We start from the raw sequence: 19,098 nt of genomic DNA, 5'->3' as shown, positions 1-19,098 counted from the left end.
GCATATATGGTTTACAGGGATTCTTCATAGGCAGAATTATTTTTATACTGAACTAATCATGTTTACTATCCCCTAACCCGACCCATAAACATAACCCCCATAGGAAACGTTTGTCATTTTTAGTATGTTTTTAAGTCAACAAAGGAAATTTAATTCTGAGTTTTATTTTTTTTTATTTTCTTTTAATGGAACCAAAGAAATTTGTGAAAGCAAGGGTAAGCCAACAGTTGGTATTGTGACGTGATAATCCACAAATGACTGTACTTCTTAGTAAATGTGGACAGCTTTAGTTCAGATGTGTTCTGTAAATGTTTGTGCTTGCATGTTTGTGTAAGTGCTCTTTTTGGCTCATTGAAATCAACAAGTGTAATAATCAACAGACTGTAATAATGACTAAGGAAATGGGTTCAGAAGAGCACACTTGAGCCTGACGTACTGAAAAGATTTAAAAGAATTAGAATCAGAGACACCAGTGACTCTCTGAGGGTTGACCAGATAGTAAGTGATTTACATAGTATTTTATATTTATTTAAATAAATCACGTGTTTTTTCTTGTAGGGCACTCTAAGTCAAAGCATCAAGCTGCTTCAGAAAACATCCAGAGAACTACCTGTAAGTCCAGTAAATACACACAACTTTATGCAAATCTTTCTATATAATTAATGCCACTTGCAATGCAATGACATTTATACATTGTCAATAGTGGATAAGTTGTCCAAATAGAGTTATAAAAACTAAACTATGTGAATAATAATGTAATATTTCTCACATTTTCCCTCTAGATTAAAGTGACAAATGTCTTAAATGCCATTGAAGCAGCAGAGTACCTCATCGCCAACAATGCTTCACATGTGGTCAAACAGGTACAACTATTTATATTTAATTTATTAATTTTATTCATTTACTTTTTATTATTCCTGATCAATAGAAACACAGGCTGAAATCAAATCTTATCTCACAGTTTTGTTTCTCAAGTAAATTGATCTTGTTTTTAAGATGTTTTTTTACTGGACAAAATTACTGGTGAAGAAAAAAAGATATATATATTTTAACAGGTCAGTTATTAATGCTCTGTATGTATGTTTTACTTTTTTAAACAATTTTTGTTTTGTTAACATGTCACAGGAGGCTGATAAATTCATTAAGAAACTTCTGGGATATTTTTCACAATATACAGAGTGGGTCAAGCATTCTGTGAGTATGCTAAGATAAGAAAAGTCCAACATTTTTTTAAAGAGCAGCACTTTGTCATGTTACACTGCAACTAAATCAGTTTTAATCATGCATGCCTCTGTATGCACAGCTGGAAATGGAGGTCGCCCAGTGCAAACCCATCAGCAACATCATTGACTCGCTGGAGATCGTCAGCTGCAGCTTCATTGTTGACTCAGTGGTAACACATACAAGAACACACACTCACGAGACAGACTGGATATTCTCATGAACCTGCAGCATATGCATGAACGTCCCCAACTCACACACACACACACACACACACACACACAGAACAAGATGGTCAGTGTTCACACTCTGAGAATGTTATTGCAGTGTAAATGCTTGTGTGTGAACTGAAACCATGACCTTACAGAAATAAACACTCCAGAGGAGAACACACACTCACTTTAACAGAGCTATGTAATTGGGGATTTCCCAAGCACTGGCTTCTGTTGTTAAATTAAAAGGACAGTTCACTCAAATATTTAAATTCTGTCATCATTTACTCTCCCTCAGTTTGTTCCACACCCATAGGATTTTAATTTTTTGACATTTTTTGAAAATCACAGAAGTGTCTTAAGTGTAAATTTTTCAAAATTGAGATTTATGCATCATCTGAGAGCTGAATAAATAAGCTTTCCATTGATGTACGGTTTATTAGGAGGACAATACGGACGACATACAACTATTTGAAAATCTGGAATCTGAGGGTGCAAAAAAAATCCAAATATTGAGAAAATCATCTTTAAAGTTGTCCAAATGAAATTCTTAGCAATGCATATTACTAATCAAAAATTAAGTTTTGATATATTTACAGAAGGAAATTTACAAAATATCTTCATGAAACTTTTACTTTACTTAATATCCTAATGATTTTTGGCATAAAAAAAATCTATAATTTTGACCCATACACTGTATTTTTGGCTATTGCTACAAATATACCCCAGAGACTTAAAAATGGTTTTGTGGTCATAAATGCCCATATACTGTATAAGATTAAGAAAATCCTTTATATGAGCTGTTTATTGTGCTTGTGTGTGTGTTTTAGAACACATTCTGGTTCGGTCTGGGAGGATGCTGTTTGTTACTCATTCCCAGCATCATCTTGTCTGTAAAACTCGCCAAATTCTACCGCAGGATGGACACCGAGGACGTCTTTGATGAGTAAGTGATCACATACCTGCTCAATTTAGACTGAATCACCACAGGATTGCAGCATATGTCATAACTGTGAAGTGAAATATGGCTTAATAAAATGTTTCAAGCATTTTCTAAAAGACATCAAATTCAGAACTGCAACTAAACTGAAAATCTTTACCAAGATTCAAGGAGGACTCCACATGTGTTTGAAACAGCCTTGTTTTCTTCTTTTAAGAGTCATCTTATGTCTCTTATATCCTCAAATCCGCTCTTACTTTCCATATTCTCCTCACATTCTGATTACAAACCACTTCTGCTTTCTCCTCTTTTCAACTACATCATCTTTTCAATTTTTTTTACTTTCCATCTTTTCATTGCACTTTTGAAATCTCAGATACCTTAAATACTTTATAACTTTTTTTGTTACTGAAATCATATCACTCTATAAACTAATTACATTCAATCATTCATCTCATGCTACTTTTACAGGTGCCTAATGTTTACATTGACTGTTTTATTTACAGTAGTTTGGATGTTGTTGTCAGTGGTTATCATAGTGAGTCTTTATATGGCATAAACAACCCCGTGATGAGCAGGTAGAGTTTATTCCACCACTTCATCTCTGCATGATTAAATCATCAGTATTAGCTGAATGTCTATAGAAGTCGATTGTGTGCATGAATGTTTTTATGAGTATATGTACAGTATGTATGGACCCTTTTCACTGAATGTGACACATTTCTATTATTATTAACATTGTAAATCTTTTCTAAATGTTATAAATGTTTGTTTATAAAACTATACTTTGTGTTGCACCACCTTGGCATTGGATTACAAAAACAGTAACGCTGCAAAGGCGTTTCTAATACAAGCTGAAGGAGTGATAGTATATTTGATATCGTTCTCTTGAGGGAAAATTTCTTATTTGAAAAAATGCATGATATGACCAGCTGATTTCACATATTTCGTTAAATATTTTTATTTTTAGGTTATATATTTGTTTATCAACATGAGCTGACTTTGAACACCAAAATATGATTATAAGATTCTATTATGATAATGTATACACTATCCATTTTTTTAGTAGTTTAAAAATGGAACAGCTACAGTATGTGTCTTTCATACTGTATATTATAATATTGCCTGAATGCACTTCAGCATGTAAAACTCTGGTTAGGTTTTTTTTTTTTTTTAAACATATAAAATAGCATGGATGTCTATAATTGTATTGTTTCATTGGTCAGTATGAATATATTTGCATAAATTTCTGTGTTGATACCCCAAAACCGATTGATCTGTTTCTATAATTCATTACAAAATTGTAGAGTTTTTCCTAAAATTTAGGACTAAATGAAATGCATGCAAATAGAGAATAATGTAATAGCATGACATCTGTATCCCAGCATGTATCTCTATCCTTACAGATCCTCTGCATGACAGTTTTCTGTCATTTTTGGAGCTAAACAAAAGATGCCACATTGAGTTTAGATCTCAGTTCCAAACTTTCAAAATGCACCTGGGTTTTTTTCAGCTATCCATCCTATGACACAATGAGGTGGTATCCTCGGGCCTCAGCCCCCCCAAGACAGCCCGACTGGTGACACAGATCCACACACACACACTTTCACATGGGGTATGCAACTGTATATGCATCCTGCAGGTACAAAACCTTTCAGCAGCTCATCAGTTCGCCCTTTATTGACCTTTTCAGTCTTTGCATTATTTCCACATGTCTCCTCTTCAAACACTTTCGTTCACGTCAGTGTTTGTCTTGTTTTAAACTTCCTACTCTTCTCATGTCTCAACTGACATCTCAACTTTAACTTTTCTCACTTTGTATTCATTCATGACCCGCCACCATACTCTTAAGGCATTCGTTTTCCATCTTTCAACTTTTGTCTTTTCTCAAACATGTATCAGGAATTCACCATCATTCCATATTCTACACAGTCTTGTGTATGTTTCATATAGTCACTTTCAGACTCTGTTCTGCTGGTGTGGCATTTTCGAATCCATTTGAGAATATATTTGGATTCAGATGTTTACATGCTTGATTTTTCCCCATTGACCAGATTATGGATTGAGCTCGATCCTATCAGTTGAGGTGTTTACATGGACACTTTTCAGTCCGATTGAGCCATCAGTGCAATTATAAACAGATTATTTGGGTGCATGTAAACATAGCTATGTATGTAGTCTGATCATTCACATGTTCTTCCAGTAACATGTCACTCTGTGCATGTAGCTTTGCATGACTTCCTGTAACTCCTCAGTCTTTGATTCAGTTATACCTTATGCTTCATCTCTGTGAATTGGAAATATTGTCATTTCTCTGAGGTTTTAGTGAATTTTTCTTCTTTTTCTTCTACAGCGGTGGTGAGAACTGGAACTAAAGAGAGTTTAGCAAGGTAGGACAATCACATTCTATCGTATGTTAATGCACCTCAAACTTTCAAGGCTTTTTGATTCTAAATTTATATATATTTTTTTTAAATCAGAAATTGTCTTTCTTAATTCAGATTCCATGGACGACAACAGAAGATGGAAAAAAGGGAATATAATCTGTGAAAATTAAATTAGAAACAGTTTATTCTAGTTTCTAACAATAAAACATACTCAGACCTTAACTAAAGAATTCCAAGCATATTCTACACACAGTTCATCGTACATGGTAAACAGCAATGTGTTCTTTTTATACACTTTCAACATGTTTTTGAAAGTTTTGTATGTATTTTATTAAAATCTGTTTTATAAAACATGTCCTTTAGACATAATCGTGGGTTCATCTAGATTTTGTATTGGTCTTTTTAATACTTGATATAAAGGGGCAAAGAAAGGTCTGTGATGTCAGTCAGTGTACTGTACTGTTGAAACCATGAAACGGTGTTTCTGAACCAAACATCTCAAGTTTGAAGGTCAAAGCAGATTAAGTATATACAGTAGAAAAGTGGAGTATTTCATTTATCATGTTAACTTTTCAGATCTGCGAAATGTTAATTTTTCATACATTTTATTGTTCAACAAATGAATGAATCAAGTATTAGTTTCAGAAATGTTTCTTAGGGAAAATTTGATAACTATGTTGAATGCACTGGAAAAGTCTCAATGTCTTGAAAGACAAAAGAAGCTAATGTCCTAAAAGACTGATTGTTCCTGTTTGAAATGTCAGTACGGTTGATACAAGACATTAATTACACCACTAAAAACAAATTACTATTATAGAGCAGTTAATCTTTTTTTGTTGCTGTCTTTTTCTTCTTTTGAGTGTCTTTTGTATTTGATTTTCTTTTTGTGTTTACATCCATACAAGAAACTGAAAATAGTTTCATATGTCCAGTGTGTAATGTACTGTCATTTGTTCAAATACAGGTTTCAGTACAGCATACAGGGGTAATACAATTCCACATAGTTCTCTATTGTACAAACCAAAGGTTTCTAAGGTTAAGATGAGGTTACGTTCCAAATCTGTTACTGATACCCACAAATCCAGACGTCTGTTTCACGGTCTGCTCGGTGACACTGTATACATGTGTTCTTTGGCAGTGGAGCAGTACAGATCTCCAGGGTCGTGTTTTCACCCATGTTATGAGATTCAAAGACACTTGTAACAAGTGTTTTGGATTTTTTTACAGCGCAAATCCCACTGAAACATGGAGGCTGTGTGAACATTACAATAAACAATCAGCTCAAAATGGTTTGTGGGTGTTTTGTTAAAGGTACAAATAAAATAATTACATTTATGTCACTTTTGCACCCTTTTTAAGCTTAACAGTTTTATTTTAGTATCATTGGAATATTATTATAGTTTTTATTACTAGTTTTAATTTATTTTTATATTTTCAATTTGTTATATATACAGTATATGTATGGATGCGTTTAGTTTTAGTTATTTGAGTACTATTTAACTTACCTTAACATCAAGTTAGGACAAATGAAAATGAGAAATGTTGAAATAAAATACACTTCTTTTTTCATATTTAGTCAATTTGTTTTTGTTTTTTTATTCTAAAACTTAAAAGCTCCAGTCATCATTCATTGTAAATGCATGAAAAACAGTGGAAACAATTTAATTCAAAATTTCTTCTTTTTGCTTTCCAAATTAAAGGAAGTCATTTACAACTTTTACAAAAAGTTTTATCAGTGAAAATCTAAGTGATTGCATCTCAAATGTATTTAAGCAGTTAATTCAGTCTATTTGCATTTTTAATTTAAAGGTTATAATGTAAGTTATAAATCAATCAATTAAAATGTGATGTCATATGTAATCATGTTTATAAACATATAAAAGCTTTCTAACAAGAATGATCTACTTTCTTCAAACTCAATATACAAACAGAACAGCTCAAGAAATAAACAGTCAGGAACAGTTATATCTTTTTGTCTTTTTCCATCGGCGTCCATTGAATTTGACAGTTCATAGTGGACTCGGAGCCCCACAGCCCTTTCATTTATCAGCTGCTGATGTTCACTTCCTCCTGAAGTTTTTATATGGCCTCTGCCATGAGTTTGCATGCAGGCTTGTGTTTGGGCCAGTGTTTCACCTGACACTCTCTAAAGAGAAATCCCAAACAAAGAGAATTATTAACAATAATATAATCTTGAACAAAACATGGCAAAACCAAAATTAAGGAGGCAATTCAAAAATATTACTCTACTCTTCATCTAGTTAAGAATTTATAATGCACTTATAGGGTTAAATGTGAAAAAGTGAATCATTTTGGCCCAGGTGTTGTTATACCTGTTGCAATACCACTCTCCCTGACAGCGGGAGCAGCGTTTTGCACCCACTCTTCCACAGGCTCCACATTTGGGTTTGTCTGGGATTAGATTCTCCATCACATCTAGATTATATGTTTGAGCCAACCTGATCACAAGGGTGCAAATAAACGGTTTATATGCATACTGTTAAACTGACATTTTATAACTGCCCCCCTTATGAAAGACATTTACAAATAGATATCACATCTCACCTGCTAGCTTGCTCTCTTAATTCACTTTCAGAGGGGTTGAAAAAAACATTCACCACTTATTAATCAACAACTTCCCACCCACTTCCTTCCTCCCTCCACAACAATATTACATACATATCTCACCCAAAAAAAATAAAAAAATTATTTTAAATATAAAAATAAAAAAAAATTCTTTTGTAATATTATAAATGTATTTACTGTAACTTTTGATCATTTTATTGCATAAAAATATTAACTTCTTTTAAAAAAACTTTTTTTTACTGACCCCAAACTTTTGAATGGTAGTACTGTATATAGGTGTGTGTTTGCTGGAATACCTGCTCCAAGATGAGATCTTTTTTAGGGGCTGCTGGATCTGTGATAGCAAGTTGACTGAGAAAATGCCTGAGATCAAGTAGATTTGGTAACTGATCTATAACAACGTCTGTCAAAAACCCACGGAGCTGCATTGAAAGAATAATAATGATAGATCACTGATATTGAACAAATAAGACACGGTGTCACAGAACACTGATAGATTGCTCCGTGTAAAGTCTTACCTTTAAGAGCTGTGTTTTGTTAAAGTTATTGAAATCATATTTCCTCTGGCAGTCTGGTTTGAGGAGCAGGTTCAGTAAAGCCATCCACACCTGGCCGTCATGTTTACTCAGCTTTAGCTGATCTTCAGGCAGGACGGTTCTCCACTTCCCCTCTGTGTACTTCTCCAGTGCTCCTACACCAGAGAAAAAGATTAGACTATGCAGTCAAAAATGTAACTCTTTTTCCGTTTCTAATGTAAGTCTATAGAGGTGTTTGAATAGATTTAAGCAGGCATTTTCATAGAAATGATTAAAAACACTTTGAGCATATTTCCTGATAAATGTGCTGCTCACGGAAACATCTGATCAACTCCTATGTGACACTAAAGCTGTTCTGTAATTTGATTTATATAACATTTAAATCATGTCTCAAAAACTTATCTATTCTCTGTTGCTTTTAGCTTATAAGAGTGTTCTATCATAAATTGTTTTGCTACTATTTGTGTACTTTATGGAAAAGTGTTTTGTTTTTTAAACTGTTCTGCTGACTTTAGAGTACTTAATCTTTTATTTTTCCTAACTTGTACAGCAATGTGACACTAAAGCTGTTCTGTAATTTGATTTATATATACATTAACTTTATTTATATATACATCTACCTTACTCCTATGTGACACTAAAGCTGTTCTGTAATTTGATTTATATATATATGTACGGTGGGGTTATGTTCAGCTTTCTGTTTCACAATGTGTTCTCAGTGTGTCTGATTAATGATTACCTGTTCTGTTAATTATCTTGCCAGTTCTCCCTCTAGTATTTATATTAGACAATATAGCACATGCTTAAAATACAGTACAACTGAGAGACTAACCTTTGTTCCAGGGGCAATTTTCCACTAATTGTACCAGCACACAGGGCATATTATGAGTGCACAGCATCCTCGAGAGCACACTCAAACTCAAACTGCATTAAAAGGGGATATTTCAACATTCAGTACTAGGCATTTCTTTTAAAACTGTTTTTAAAGATGTATTTTAGAATTTATCTATTTAAATTTGTTTTATGTGCAGTGTGTAAAGGAACAGTTTACTCAAAAATGAAATCCAAGATGTGGATGAGTTTGTTTCTTCATCAGATTTGGAGAAATGTAGCATTGCATCACTTGCTCACCAAAGGATGCTCTGCAGTGAATGGGTGCCGTCAGAATGAGAGTCCAAACAGCTGATAAAAACATCACAATAATCCACATCACTCCACTCCATCAGTTTACATCTGGAGAAGTGAAAAGCTGCGCGTTTGTATGAAACAAATCCATTCTGGCCTAAATACTAGAAAGTGTTTTTAAAGAGTCCATGATCCAAAATAACGCTTCCTCCAGTAAAAATCTCACTCCTCTATTGTCCTCTCACATGAACTGTTTTGGACAGTTTTCACTTGTAAACAGAGCTTGATCTGTCCATAACTCTCTCCTGATTCAGACAAGACCATATTTTCACTAGAAAAAGCAATATTATGAATAGAGATCTTGTGATTTAGCTGAAGTTAAATTACAAGTGGAGTTAAAACATATTCAAAACCAGTCAACAGTGCTTTTCACTTCACAAGATGTTAACTGATGGACTTAAGTTGTGTGGATTAGTTGTAGGACTTCTCATTGTGACGGCACCCATTCACTGCAGAGGATCCAATGGTGAGCAAGTGATGTAAAGCTACATTTCTCCAAATCGCTTACAGAAAAACTATCTCGTCTACATGTTGGATGGAGTAAATATTCTGCAAATTGTCATTCTTTTGTGAACTATTCCATAATATCGTCTCTTTAAAATGACCAGAAGCTTAAATACCTCTCAATGTGATCGGTGATGTAGCACAATACTGACAGAGCCTTGACAGAGATTTCAAACTCTAACATGTCACTTTGTCTTTGCACATCCTGCAAGTAACAGTGTACAAGTTATATATGTAAACGATGCTAACGATAATGAGTTAAAATCACATTTGCTGTAATGCTCAAAAAGTGTTCTTCACTTGTACAGATGTCGTGTCTGACAGCTGTGTGTGTGTAACTTGGTCCTCCGTCGGGATCTCTCCAGAAACAGAGCGTCCTGCCAGCAGTGTGAGTTTGCGATGACAGTAATCCACTAAATCAAGTACACTATCACCAGCAGCCTCGCTGGACTCCTGCATGTGTAACACACATCAACATTTAGCCATTTTTATATTAGAATGTGGTCTTAGTTTTTTCGACCATCTACTTTTGCTGCATTTTGTTTTTTAAATCACACATTTAGATAAATAAAAACCAATTTCTCTGTAAAGATGTGCTTACCTTGTGGTACATAATTGTTTCCAGCAGGTTTATGATGGTAGCTTCGTGGTGAATCTGGAATTAGGAGAAAGTGCAGTGACTCAAAGAGACTGGAGGGAAATGTATTTAAATCATAGCCTGGCATGGTTTGGAAAACCTGTTGTTTGAAGCCGAGGCCACTTACCACCATGTAGAGAAGAAATGTGCTCTTTGGGTTAAAGTCCTGGAGTTTGCAAATTATGGGAAACACTTTATATTTCCAGACTTCTGTAAGTATCATTGCATGCACCAGTGTGGGGATCTGGAAGAAGTCCAACAACAGCATGCTCTGTATATGCTAAAAAAATCTGCTTTTTACAACATTTTGTGAAAGTGTGGTAAGATGTGCCAGATACCATTCAAAAAGTTGGAAGTTTTAGAATTTTAAAAAATGTTTTTGCTCACTAAGGTTTAAAATATTAGAAAAAAATACATTAAAACACAAATTAAAAATATATTTTATCAAAATAAAAGCAAAAGTAGCTTAAAAAGAAAATGTTTTCCATTTAAATGCATTAAAATTTGCTTATTATAGTGGTGGTAAACCAGATTTAAACCGAAAAACATTTTTAAAGGATTCTTTGATTATTAGAAATGTAAAAAGAACTTGCTGAAAAAAAAAAAAAAGAATTACCTTTCCAAGAGAAACAAACAGGTCTTTTATGAATTCCTCCTGGTTGGCACTGGCATTCAGAATAGCTTGCATATTCAGCTTCTCAATGTACTCATGCTGGCGAAACCACCTTTACAAAAAAAAAAAAAAAAAAAAAAATCGGTATACTTTAGATGAGCCTCTTTATCTTAGTGTACTGTACCGTTACTTTTATATTAGATATTCACGTCACTTACTTTGTGCTTCCGATATCACGCAATGCCATCTTCTCCAGACTCTGAATATAACCTTCGGCTTCTCCATGCAGAAGTACCGAATCCATCGCTTGTGAACGTACTCGACTTTGAAACGTAAAGCTTTAATGTTTTCGTCTGCGCTTTATTCTAATTCATCAAACAAACAGCGCGGATAACACTTCCTCTTTCGTCACTATGGTTACAGGTACACACTGAGTGCGGAAGTGACGAGCTCTAATGACACTGACGCTGAGAGAGATGGTGGAAATAGTAATTCAATGCAAATATTTAGGAATTATACTAATACGTTTTCTTTAGTGTTAGCTTGTTATTCAAAGGCCCTACTACTGAGGTTTCACTAGCCCAAAATCACGTGTAAGCACATTCTCAAAAATTCTTGATCAAAGCTTCCTTTTAAAATGATTTTAATTTTTATATATATATATTTTTTATCTACATATATAATTTTAATATGATTTTTAATGTTATAGTTAATGTTTATTTAAGGTTTACTGCTGGAAAATTATAAAAATCTAGGAAATCATGACATACTCATATAATATTAAGACACACCCATATCTTAAAAACTCCCAACCATTTAATAAAGTCTAAAAACAATACAATTAAAATCATTACATGATAGTGTCTCCTCTTCACTGCCATCACTCTTCAACATTTTCATTTGCTCTCAGTACATGATTCCCCACTCTATTAAATACATCTATAAAAAAAGATTTTTTTTATGTTATGATTATATGATGATATGATATGATGATGTTATGATAGTTATGATTGCTGTTCCAAGTTTGTGATGTCCAGAATCAGAATGAACACACTCACATTTTGTCTATATATGCCTTGAGTTATTATATTGTGTTAAAGGAGTTGATTTGAAGCATAGAAAGCTACACATATGCAGTTAATGTACAGAAACATAAATTTTACAGCATGAATGTTGCAAAGGCAGTATTGGGAAGCAATACTTCTTTACACACTGTCTTTTAATCTACCAATGTTTCCCTTGTTTCTAATGTTAACATAGCTGATCTCTGCAGTAGCTAAAAGTAAATGAAAATTCCCCATGACTCCTCATAAACCATGTCAGAAGAGAACATGTTGTACTTCACGTAAACCAGATGTTAGTCGCATTGGTTGAAGCTGACAAAACAAATGGGTTCCAGGTGAATTACTCTCCTTGTCTCTTCTCCTGAAACTAAAACGTCTTTCATATCAGTAGTCAATAGCACACTTATGTTAGCATGTATGATTATATAATGAAGACCATGAATGTAACCACACCCATGTCCTTCCCCTCAAACCATCAACACACACTCAAAGAATGAACCACACAAAACACTGCTTTATGTTTTGGTGGCTTATTCATTCTTGCATACAATCTAATTTGAACATTTTTGTATGATCTGCTTACGCCCCAGCGATGGTTAACTTCAGGGGTGGACCATCACACTTATTTTAACCTAAAAATGTTGAGTTTTTATTTCGTACAATGTGATTTTGTTCAAATTCATACAAAAAAAAAAAAAAAAGTTACGTTCTCCCATGAGACTGGGTTGCAAATATCATGTCACACAAAACTAGACCGTGCTTTTCTTTTTCACACTCATGCACTCTCAAAATCAATTACACACACACACACACACACACACACACACACACACACACACACACACACACACACACACACACACACACACACACACACACACACACACACACACTTCTCCAAAGATTCCTACAATTAGTTCTTTCAGGCAGCTCTTTACTGGAGACTAGAGGCCCACCAGTCTGGAAGGATGTGTGCACTATGTTCTGCTCAAAGACCCCTTTGTGGGACTTGTATTTATAAAGCCAGCCTGCACCTCCAACACCTTCTGCAGTCTCTTCTACACCTCCATCATGAGAGCTATATGCAGTGCTGCTGTCCTTCTGGTCTGTTTCATTTGGGCCATCAATGCTCAGGCTCAGAACAGCAGTAACCAGGCGAACAGCATCAACCACATCGAAAGCACCCAAAACAGTCGACAGCAGCAGCTGAAAGGAAGCATCTGGGATGAGCCCATTCGTTTCAACAGCAAAGCAAAAGATAGCTGCGTCATGGTGATCTCCGGCCAGACCAACTTCACCAAGCTGCGTGTCTCCTGCAAGAGCAAGGGCAAGTCATACTGGTGCGACTTCCTGGGCAAACCTAACCTCTGCGGAGCGTATAACAAGAACCCTCGGCACTACTTCACTCAGATCATGTGGGACATGAGGAAGCTCCAGAACGCTTGCCAGGGACCACAGGTTTACAAGCCGCAAATGTGCCGCTCTGCTTCGGATGAGGTTCAAATGGCGTTCCATGCCTCTTGGCCCAAAATCTCCATCCCCAAACTCACCCAAGCTTCTCAGAACCAGCAAAAGCAACAGCAGCAGGTCAAATCCAGCATCACGCCTACCAAACCTCCCGGCCAAAAGCAGCAGCCTAAACCCCAACAACCAGCCAAACCAGCCTCCAAACCAGTCAAGCCCGCCATTTCCAAGCCTGCTTCACCACGTAAACCTGTAAAGACCATCACAGCGAGACCCACCGTGGCGGAGGAGAGTCAAGCAACCAAGATAGCAGAGGAATACTGCTGGAAGAGTCTCCAGGGCGTCTGTGCATACTTCATTAACTGGTTCCAGAATTAATTAATAAAAACCTCTGGTAAGCACATAATTTTTTTAGTGAATAACCAATTAGTGCTTATGTGAAAATCATGTGTAAGACAGATCTACTACTGTATCTGACATCACTCTGATGTACAAACTGCAGGTATTTTACGTAAAACTAGCTCCTGTAATTGTTAACTTCGCTTGAGGATTAGTACAAGACTAGTGTATTCAGGAGATGACAGACTGTAATTCAGAAGCATCAACTGATGCTTTACATCCATATCCAATACCTGCCTAACCAAATTTGAACAAGATATTTATGTTACACCTCCACACTTTTTCCAAAATAGCTTAAATAAAATTTCTTGCATAAGTAAAAAATATTTATATCCATTAGTGTTCACATTTTTATCTTTTGATCCTTTTTCTCCTCTCTGTAGGTTAACAGTGTCAGAGACTTTTAGACTGTCTGACCACCGGCCAAGTGTTTCCTCCAGAGACCACGGCTCTCTCTCTCTTTGTGTGTGTGTTTTTGTTTGTGTGTGTGTGTGTGTGTGTGTGTTTGTGTGTGTGTGTGTGTTTGTGTGTGTGTGTGTGTGTGTGTGTGTTTGTGTGTGTGTTTGTGTGTGTGTGTGTGTGTGTGTGTGTGTGTGTGTGTGTGTGTGTGTGTGTGTGTGTGTGCGGGTGCGTGTGAGTTTTTGTGTGTGTGTGTGTGTGTGTGTGTGTGTGTGTGTGTGTGTGTGTGTGTGGAAATGTGGTTATGACTGGTTATGTGTGTTTATCCATGCGAGTCAATGTACGTGCCGGAACAACAGGAATGAAAGAAAGAAATTTGTGACATGTTGTTTAATTAAAATATTTCATATTTCTTAATTCTCTGTGTATGGTGTCTGAACACAATCATTGTTTTAATTGTGTTTGTTTATTTATTTATTTATTTTGCTTGCTTAAAAGAAAACCATTATAATCTGAGTTGATGTAATCTGATTAGCAAAAATTCTACTAATAAATATTAATAAACAAAAATCAAAGTCATTAAATATGATCAGAAATCTGTATATTTCAAAAATATGTGGAGTTCCAAACCCAACTGAAACAAGTATGATTTTTGTTTCACACTACATGTCAGGGCACATCAACACCACTAGAGGGCAATATTTCATGTCATTTAAAAAGACTCATATTAAATGTTTACAAAACTAAACAATGGTTCCACTGTATGGACAGAAACTACAATGGAGAGTCAATGGGAACCAAAACTGTTTGGTTACCAACATTCTTCAATATATCTTCTGTTATCTTAAGCAGAAGAAAGATATTGGAATAACATAAGGGTGAGTAAATAATGAATTCAGAATTTTTATTTTTGAGTGGAATATCCCTATAGTTCATGTGCTATAGCAGGGGCTAATGGGGCCATCCTAACCAGCCAAACCTCAAACCCTAGAGCTACAAAGACAGACTTGAATTTCTAAATGTCACACTGCCATGCATTTTTTTTATATATATAGTGTATTCTATAAGTTCTCTGCAAATATTTAACCAAAAGAAAGAAGAATGCAGGTATTTGTATTACAAAGAGCTCAAATCCCGCTAGATCCCTGTAATCAAAGTGTTATGTTCTGAATATGTTGCACAGCTGGAAGCTGACACCCCGGCCTAACACGAACACACCCTCCAGACACAACTCATGCTCTATGTTGCACAGTATTTTCTGCCTTAAGTTCCCCACCCCTCCCTCTTAAGGCTCAAGTGCCACTTCATTAATTCATATAATACTATATCATTTAGCATTGTCACTAATACTATTATTCAAAACATATTTTCTGTTTAACAAAGCAAATTTGCAAACACCTGGAAACTGACAGCCCCATCCCTTCCTGTGAAATGGGTCATAGTGGAATAATGGTCACAAAATCAATAAGCACCAAGCAGATTCATGAGCTTGATTCTACACCAGACACATTCACATGCAGTTTCTGTAAAAAAAAACAAAAAACATCACACTCACAATCATTAACACAAACTTAGCTTTATCAGTGTGTGAGATCATTTCATGAGTGATAAACAATGCTTAAACTTAGCTGTAACACCAAAGAAATTTTTCTTGATTGTAAAAAGTTTCTTTTCATCACTTGATCCCTTGGTAAATAAGTAATGAATATGAACAAGGAAATTGGACTTCCATGGATGACTTATTGTTCATCACAAAAAAAAAACACAAAAAATCCAGGATGCACATTACAAAGACTTGGTGTAAACGAGTGCTATTTAGCATTTTTCATATATATATACACACACACACACATAAAACCATCGCATAAACACCTATATTTATATGAAGACTATATATATATATAAATATACAAATAAATTTTTAACTGTCTCAGTCCAGCGTTCTGTCTTTCTGTACCCTATTTCTAACTGCCTTCCTCTCAAAAGTGACCTAAATTCATTAAGCTCCAGTTAACATTCCTCAAGTTACTACTGTAGATGCACAACACCTCAAGATGACAAATAGAGGGTCTTTGCACAACTGTAGGTTTACTTATTTTACACTAATTGTGTGCAGATGCAAATACAATAAGGACAGTTAATAACGTTAATAAGCAGTTAATAAAGCACATTAAACTGATATAGAGAGGGAGGGATAGTGTGGCGGTTCAGTTATGAAATTAGGCCATAAAGACAATGACAGGGACCCCTCACCACATGAGTGCACACTCACAATGACCCATTAACAAAACATTTTTACACACCAGGACATGGTACACAAGCATAATGGTGTTAAGTTTATGCATCCCTATGTCTAATCACACACATGGAATTCAGGAACAGGTTTGGGTCTTGTGTGGTCCCGGGGAACCAGCTGCTTGAAGCTCCTGCACCCCCAAAAACAAATCCCACACACTCATGCACTTTGGAAAGAATGAGTAACTTTTGCTGGCCCCTCTTACTTCTGCTGCTATCTGTCTGTCTCCTCCTCAACCATTTACCCATTCACATGCAATATATTTAAATCAGATTTACAGCTGGAGTACCTTGTCTTTGAGTGTGATGTCTTTTAGTTCAGCCCCCTCTAAAAATGCAAATACATGAATGACGCAGGTAGTGGATTCCTGCATGTGCAGGAGCTCATTAAAGGGCTTTTCTCCTGTGAGAGAATCTGATTGTCCAGTAGTAAGTGGGTGTGTCACTTGACATATAAATACCTCGAGTGAGTTCATTTTGACGTAAACTAGTCAGGGAATCTCATCATCCATCTGTCCTCCTAACTCTTATCGGTAAGATCAATTAACTTTTTTGGTGTAAATCAAAGTACTTATAAGAAGAGATTAACTATTGACTATAAATAAGCCTATTGACTATAACCCTATTGCATCTTTTGACAGGTAAAAAAAAAAAATACAAATAAATTATCGTGTTTAATCTTATAATTAATATATCTTAGATCGTTGCGTCACTGAAGGAAATGTCTCTCCGTGGGACTGTCGCGCTCCTGCTGTTCCTGTGTCTTTCACAGCTCATCTTCACTGCTGACAGCATTAGAGGAGAGAGGAGGAAAGGAAGGAAGCCGGAGAGCCAAGGTGATAAAAACATTTCCGTACACAAGGGAAAGTTTACAACCAAGGACAAGGCGCAGTGCTTGTGGGTGGCGCGCGGAGAGGACAACTACACCATGACTGTTACATGTAAGCCTGGAAACGAGGATGGATTCAGCTGTAAATACACTGCCAAGCCCGCGACGTGCACCGAATATGGGTCTAATCCCAAGGGTTATTGGAAACAGATCGCCAGATCTGTTAAAAAGCAGAAGAAACTTTGCGCGGATGCGCGCGCACTGATCCGCGCGGGCATGTGTAAGCGTGCGCCGCTGGCCGCGCATTTCAAACTCATCGAAACGTCACAAGAGAAACCCCCCACAGAGAAAACACCGACGACCACGAGCACAAAGCGCCAGTGCACGGAACGCACTGACCACAGCGAGGTCGCCAAAGAGAGGTGCGGAGATTCCTGGGCGAGTCTCTGCGCGTTTGTCTTTACTATAATCCAGAGCGGAGACTGTTGAGCATGTGTATGCGTACGTTTGTCGCTAATTATATTATATAATACTAATAATACTTCTTAATAAGTAAAACATCACGTACTTAATTTAAAAAAAACACAGGGGTAAAAAATGCACTGTTCTGATTCTGGCATTTAGGAGGGTGGATCAAGATGATCCAGATCAAGAAAAACCCACCACTTGTAGTTTTTGCCTTGACCATAGTGGCACAAACTTTAATCTTAACACACTTATTCAATGCGTATTCAGTTTTTAATGTTGGTATTTCATTGGAGAATGGTGAGATGTCTATTTATATTATGTTGGATATTCAAAAATTTTATTTATATTTATTAAAAGGGTATTTTGAGGGACTTAGGCAAAGTAAATATGTTGTTTTTTTATTTTGAAGTGAAAAGTTTCAGTAGACCCTTTTATTTCTCATAATAATAATAAATTGGATGATGCTTCATCCACACTATCATCTTCATAATCATCTCGTTTTCATATCCATGTTAAACTTTTTCAGCAAATGCATTATTTTCTTCAGTCTACTGTAAAATACATGACACCCTTTGTATTGCATTGTATCGAAGACATGCTAAATAAATATTTGTATGCATCTGTGTTAAGAGGTATTACCCCATCCTTCTGAAATGGCCACAAGATATTTCATTACAATACAAGCTTGATTTTTAAAATACAGCTTTGAGGCAGAGATGCTTAACAAATATAGAATTTTTATTTGGGAATTTTGAAGTGATATAAATTAAAACCACGCAAACATATAGCAAAAAAAGATGAGACTAACAGGAGATAAACCTTATCCTAAGTTTAACCATAAGAACTTTCCTATTCCTGGAAAGCTTTTGAGGAAGTCGTCAGAACCTACAGTAATATTCTAAAAACCCTTCCCACACACTCACTCGCTCACTTTCATTGTCTGGAGCAACGGAAGAGATAAGATAACCAAACAGGTCTCTCTCTCTCTCTCTCTCTGTGTGTGTGTGTGTGTGTGTGTACTGGTATTCCATATGTTTTGAGGACCAAATACCCCCACAAGGACAGTAATACCAGTGAATTTTTGACCTTGTGGGGACATTTTTTTTGGTCCTCATGAGGAAAACAGCTTATAAATCATATAGAATTAAGTTATTTGAAAATCTAATAATGCCTGTAGTTTTGTTTGAGGGGTAGATTTGGGGTAACAGTTTGTACAGTATAAAAACCATTATGCCTATGGAATGAACCCATAAAACATGGAAATACAACATTTGTGTGTGTGTGTGTGTGTGGTGCACCTCACATATTACACTTCACAGTGTGTGCTGATCCTTTCATCAGTTTCACATCCAGTCTACA

At 35.8% G+C, this 19,098-nt stretch overlaps 4 protein-coding genes and 1 long non-coding RNA gene across 17 annotated transcripts in view; 3 read left to right on the top strand and 2 right to left on the bottom strand.

Moving 5' to 3' along the window:
• Positions 1 to 5,137, top strand: part of prom1b (prominin 1 b) — a 28,323-nt gene extending 23,186 nt beyond the window's left edge. For 4 of the 13 annotated variants that reach the window (XM_042713365.1, XM_042713204.1, XM_042713045.1 and 1 more), the window contains 10 exons: positions 198 to 215; positions 559 to 612; positions 783 to 863; positions 1,126 to 1,194; positions 1,304 to 1,393; positions 2,264 to 2,379; positions 2,880 to 2,951; positions 3,887 to 4,015; positions 4,727 to 4,763; positions 4,875 to 5,137. In XM_042713365.1, the coding sequence (XP_042569299.1) occupies positions 198 to 215; positions 559 to 612; positions 783 to 863; positions 1,126 to 1,194; positions 1,304 to 1,393; positions 2,264 to 2,379; positions 2,880 to 2,951; positions 3,887 to 3,956 (570 nt within the window). In that variant the 3' untranslated portion in view covers positions 3,957 to 4,015; positions 4,727 to 4,763; positions 4,875 to 5,137. Of the gene's footprint in view, positions 1 to 197; positions 216 to 558; positions 613 to 782; positions 864 to 1,125; positions 1,195 to 1,303; positions 1,394 to 2,263; positions 2,384 to 2,879; positions 2,952 to 3,886; positions 4,016 to 4,726; positions 4,764 to 4,874 lie in introns of those variants that run through there. The other 9 variants (XM_042713500.1, XM_042713443.1, XM_042713281.1 and 6 more) reach the window with 4 other exon arrangements.
• Positions 5,138 to 6,842: 1,705 nt separating this feature from the next.
• On the bottom strand, positions 6,843 to 7,370 carry LOC122135198. Its single transcript, XR_006153415.1, has 3 exons — positions 7,326 to 7,370; positions 7,094 to 7,219; positions 6,843 to 6,906 (listed from the first exon to the last, which is right to left on the bottom strand). It is a non-coding gene; the product is annotated as an uncharacterized LOC122135198 (long non-coding RNA).
• Positions 7,371 to 7,547: 177 nt separating this feature from the next.
• Positions 7,548 to 11,287, bottom strand: zmynd10 (zinc finger, MYND-type containing 10). Its single transcript, XM_042713911.1, has 9 exons — positions 11,040 to 11,287; positions 10,825 to 10,933; positions 10,336 to 10,452; positions 10,173 to 10,226; positions 9,872 to 10,024; positions 9,688 to 9,776; positions 8,715 to 8,806; positions 7,865 to 8,037; positions 7,548 to 7,768 (listed from the first exon to the last, which is right to left on the bottom strand). Exons 1-9 carry the CDS (start codon positions 11,123 to 11,125, stop codon positions 7,583 to 7,585), a joined length of 1,059 nt encoding a protein of 352 aa, XP_042569845.1. The 5' UTR covers positions 11,126 to 11,287; the 3' UTR covers positions 7,548 to 7,582.
• Positions 11,288 to 12,917: 1,630 nt separating this feature from the next.
• Positions 12,918 to 14,285, top strand: fgfbp2b (fibroblast growth factor binding protein 2b). The gene is made up of 2 exons (XM_019065646.2): positions 12,918 to 13,743; positions 14,132 to 14,285. Exon 1 carries the CDS (start codon positions 12,957 to 12,959, stop codon positions 13,725 to 13,727), a length of 771 nt encoding a protein of 256 aa, XP_018921191.1. The 5' UTR covers positions 12,918 to 12,956; the 3' UTR covers positions 13,728 to 13,743; positions 14,132 to 14,285.
• Positions 14,286 to 16,842: 2,557 nt separating this feature from the next.
• Positions 16,843 to 17,813, top strand: LOC109047975 (fibroblast growth factor-binding protein 1-like). Its single transcript, XM_019065640.2, has 2 exons — positions 16,843 to 16,975; positions 17,143 to 17,813. The coding sequence occupies exon 2, from the start codon at positions 17,164 to 17,166 to the stop codon at positions 17,758 to 17,760; it is 597 nt and encodes a 198-aa protein (XP_018921185.1). The 5' UTR covers positions 16,843 to 16,975; positions 17,143 to 17,163; the 3' UTR covers positions 17,761 to 17,813.
• Positions 17,814 to 19,098: the final 1,285 nt, after the last annotated feature.

Source organism: Cyprinus carpio, chromosome A1, assembly GCF_018340385.1.
Source record: "Cyprinus carpio isolate SPL01 chromosome A1, ASM1834038v1, whole genome shotgun sequence".
In the NCBI taxonomy this organism is placed as follows: domain Eukaryota; kingdom Metazoa; phylum Chordata; class Actinopteri; order Cypriniformes; family Cyprinidae; genus Cyprinus; species Cyprinus carpio.
Note: the sequence above shows the minus strand (reverse complement) of the source record. Positions and strands in the feature narration are given on the sequence as shown.

Bases quoted from the DNA above. Each gene is read 5' to 3' on its own strand.
- LOC109047975 (XM_019065640.2), top strand. From the start codon at position 17,164: ATGTCTCTCCGTGGGACTGTCGCGCTCCTGCTGTTCCTGTGTCTTTCA.
- zmynd10 (XM_042713911.1), bottom strand. From the start codon at position 11,125: ATGGATTCGGTACTTCTGCATGGAGAAGCCGAAGGTTATATTCAGAGT. The intron at 10,227-10,335 runs GTAAGTGGCCTC...TCCTAATTCCAG, and splicing joins CATTTCTTCTCTACATGGTG to ATTCACCACGAAGCTACCAT. The intron at 7,769-7,864 runs GTAAGACTTTAC...CTTTCAATGCAG, and splicing joins ACAAAACACAGCTCTTAAAG to CTCCGTGGGTTTTTGACAGA.
- fgfbp2b (XM_019065646.2), top strand. From the start codon at position 12,957: ATGAGAGCTATATGCAGTGCTGCTGTCCTTCTGGTCTGTTTCATTTGG.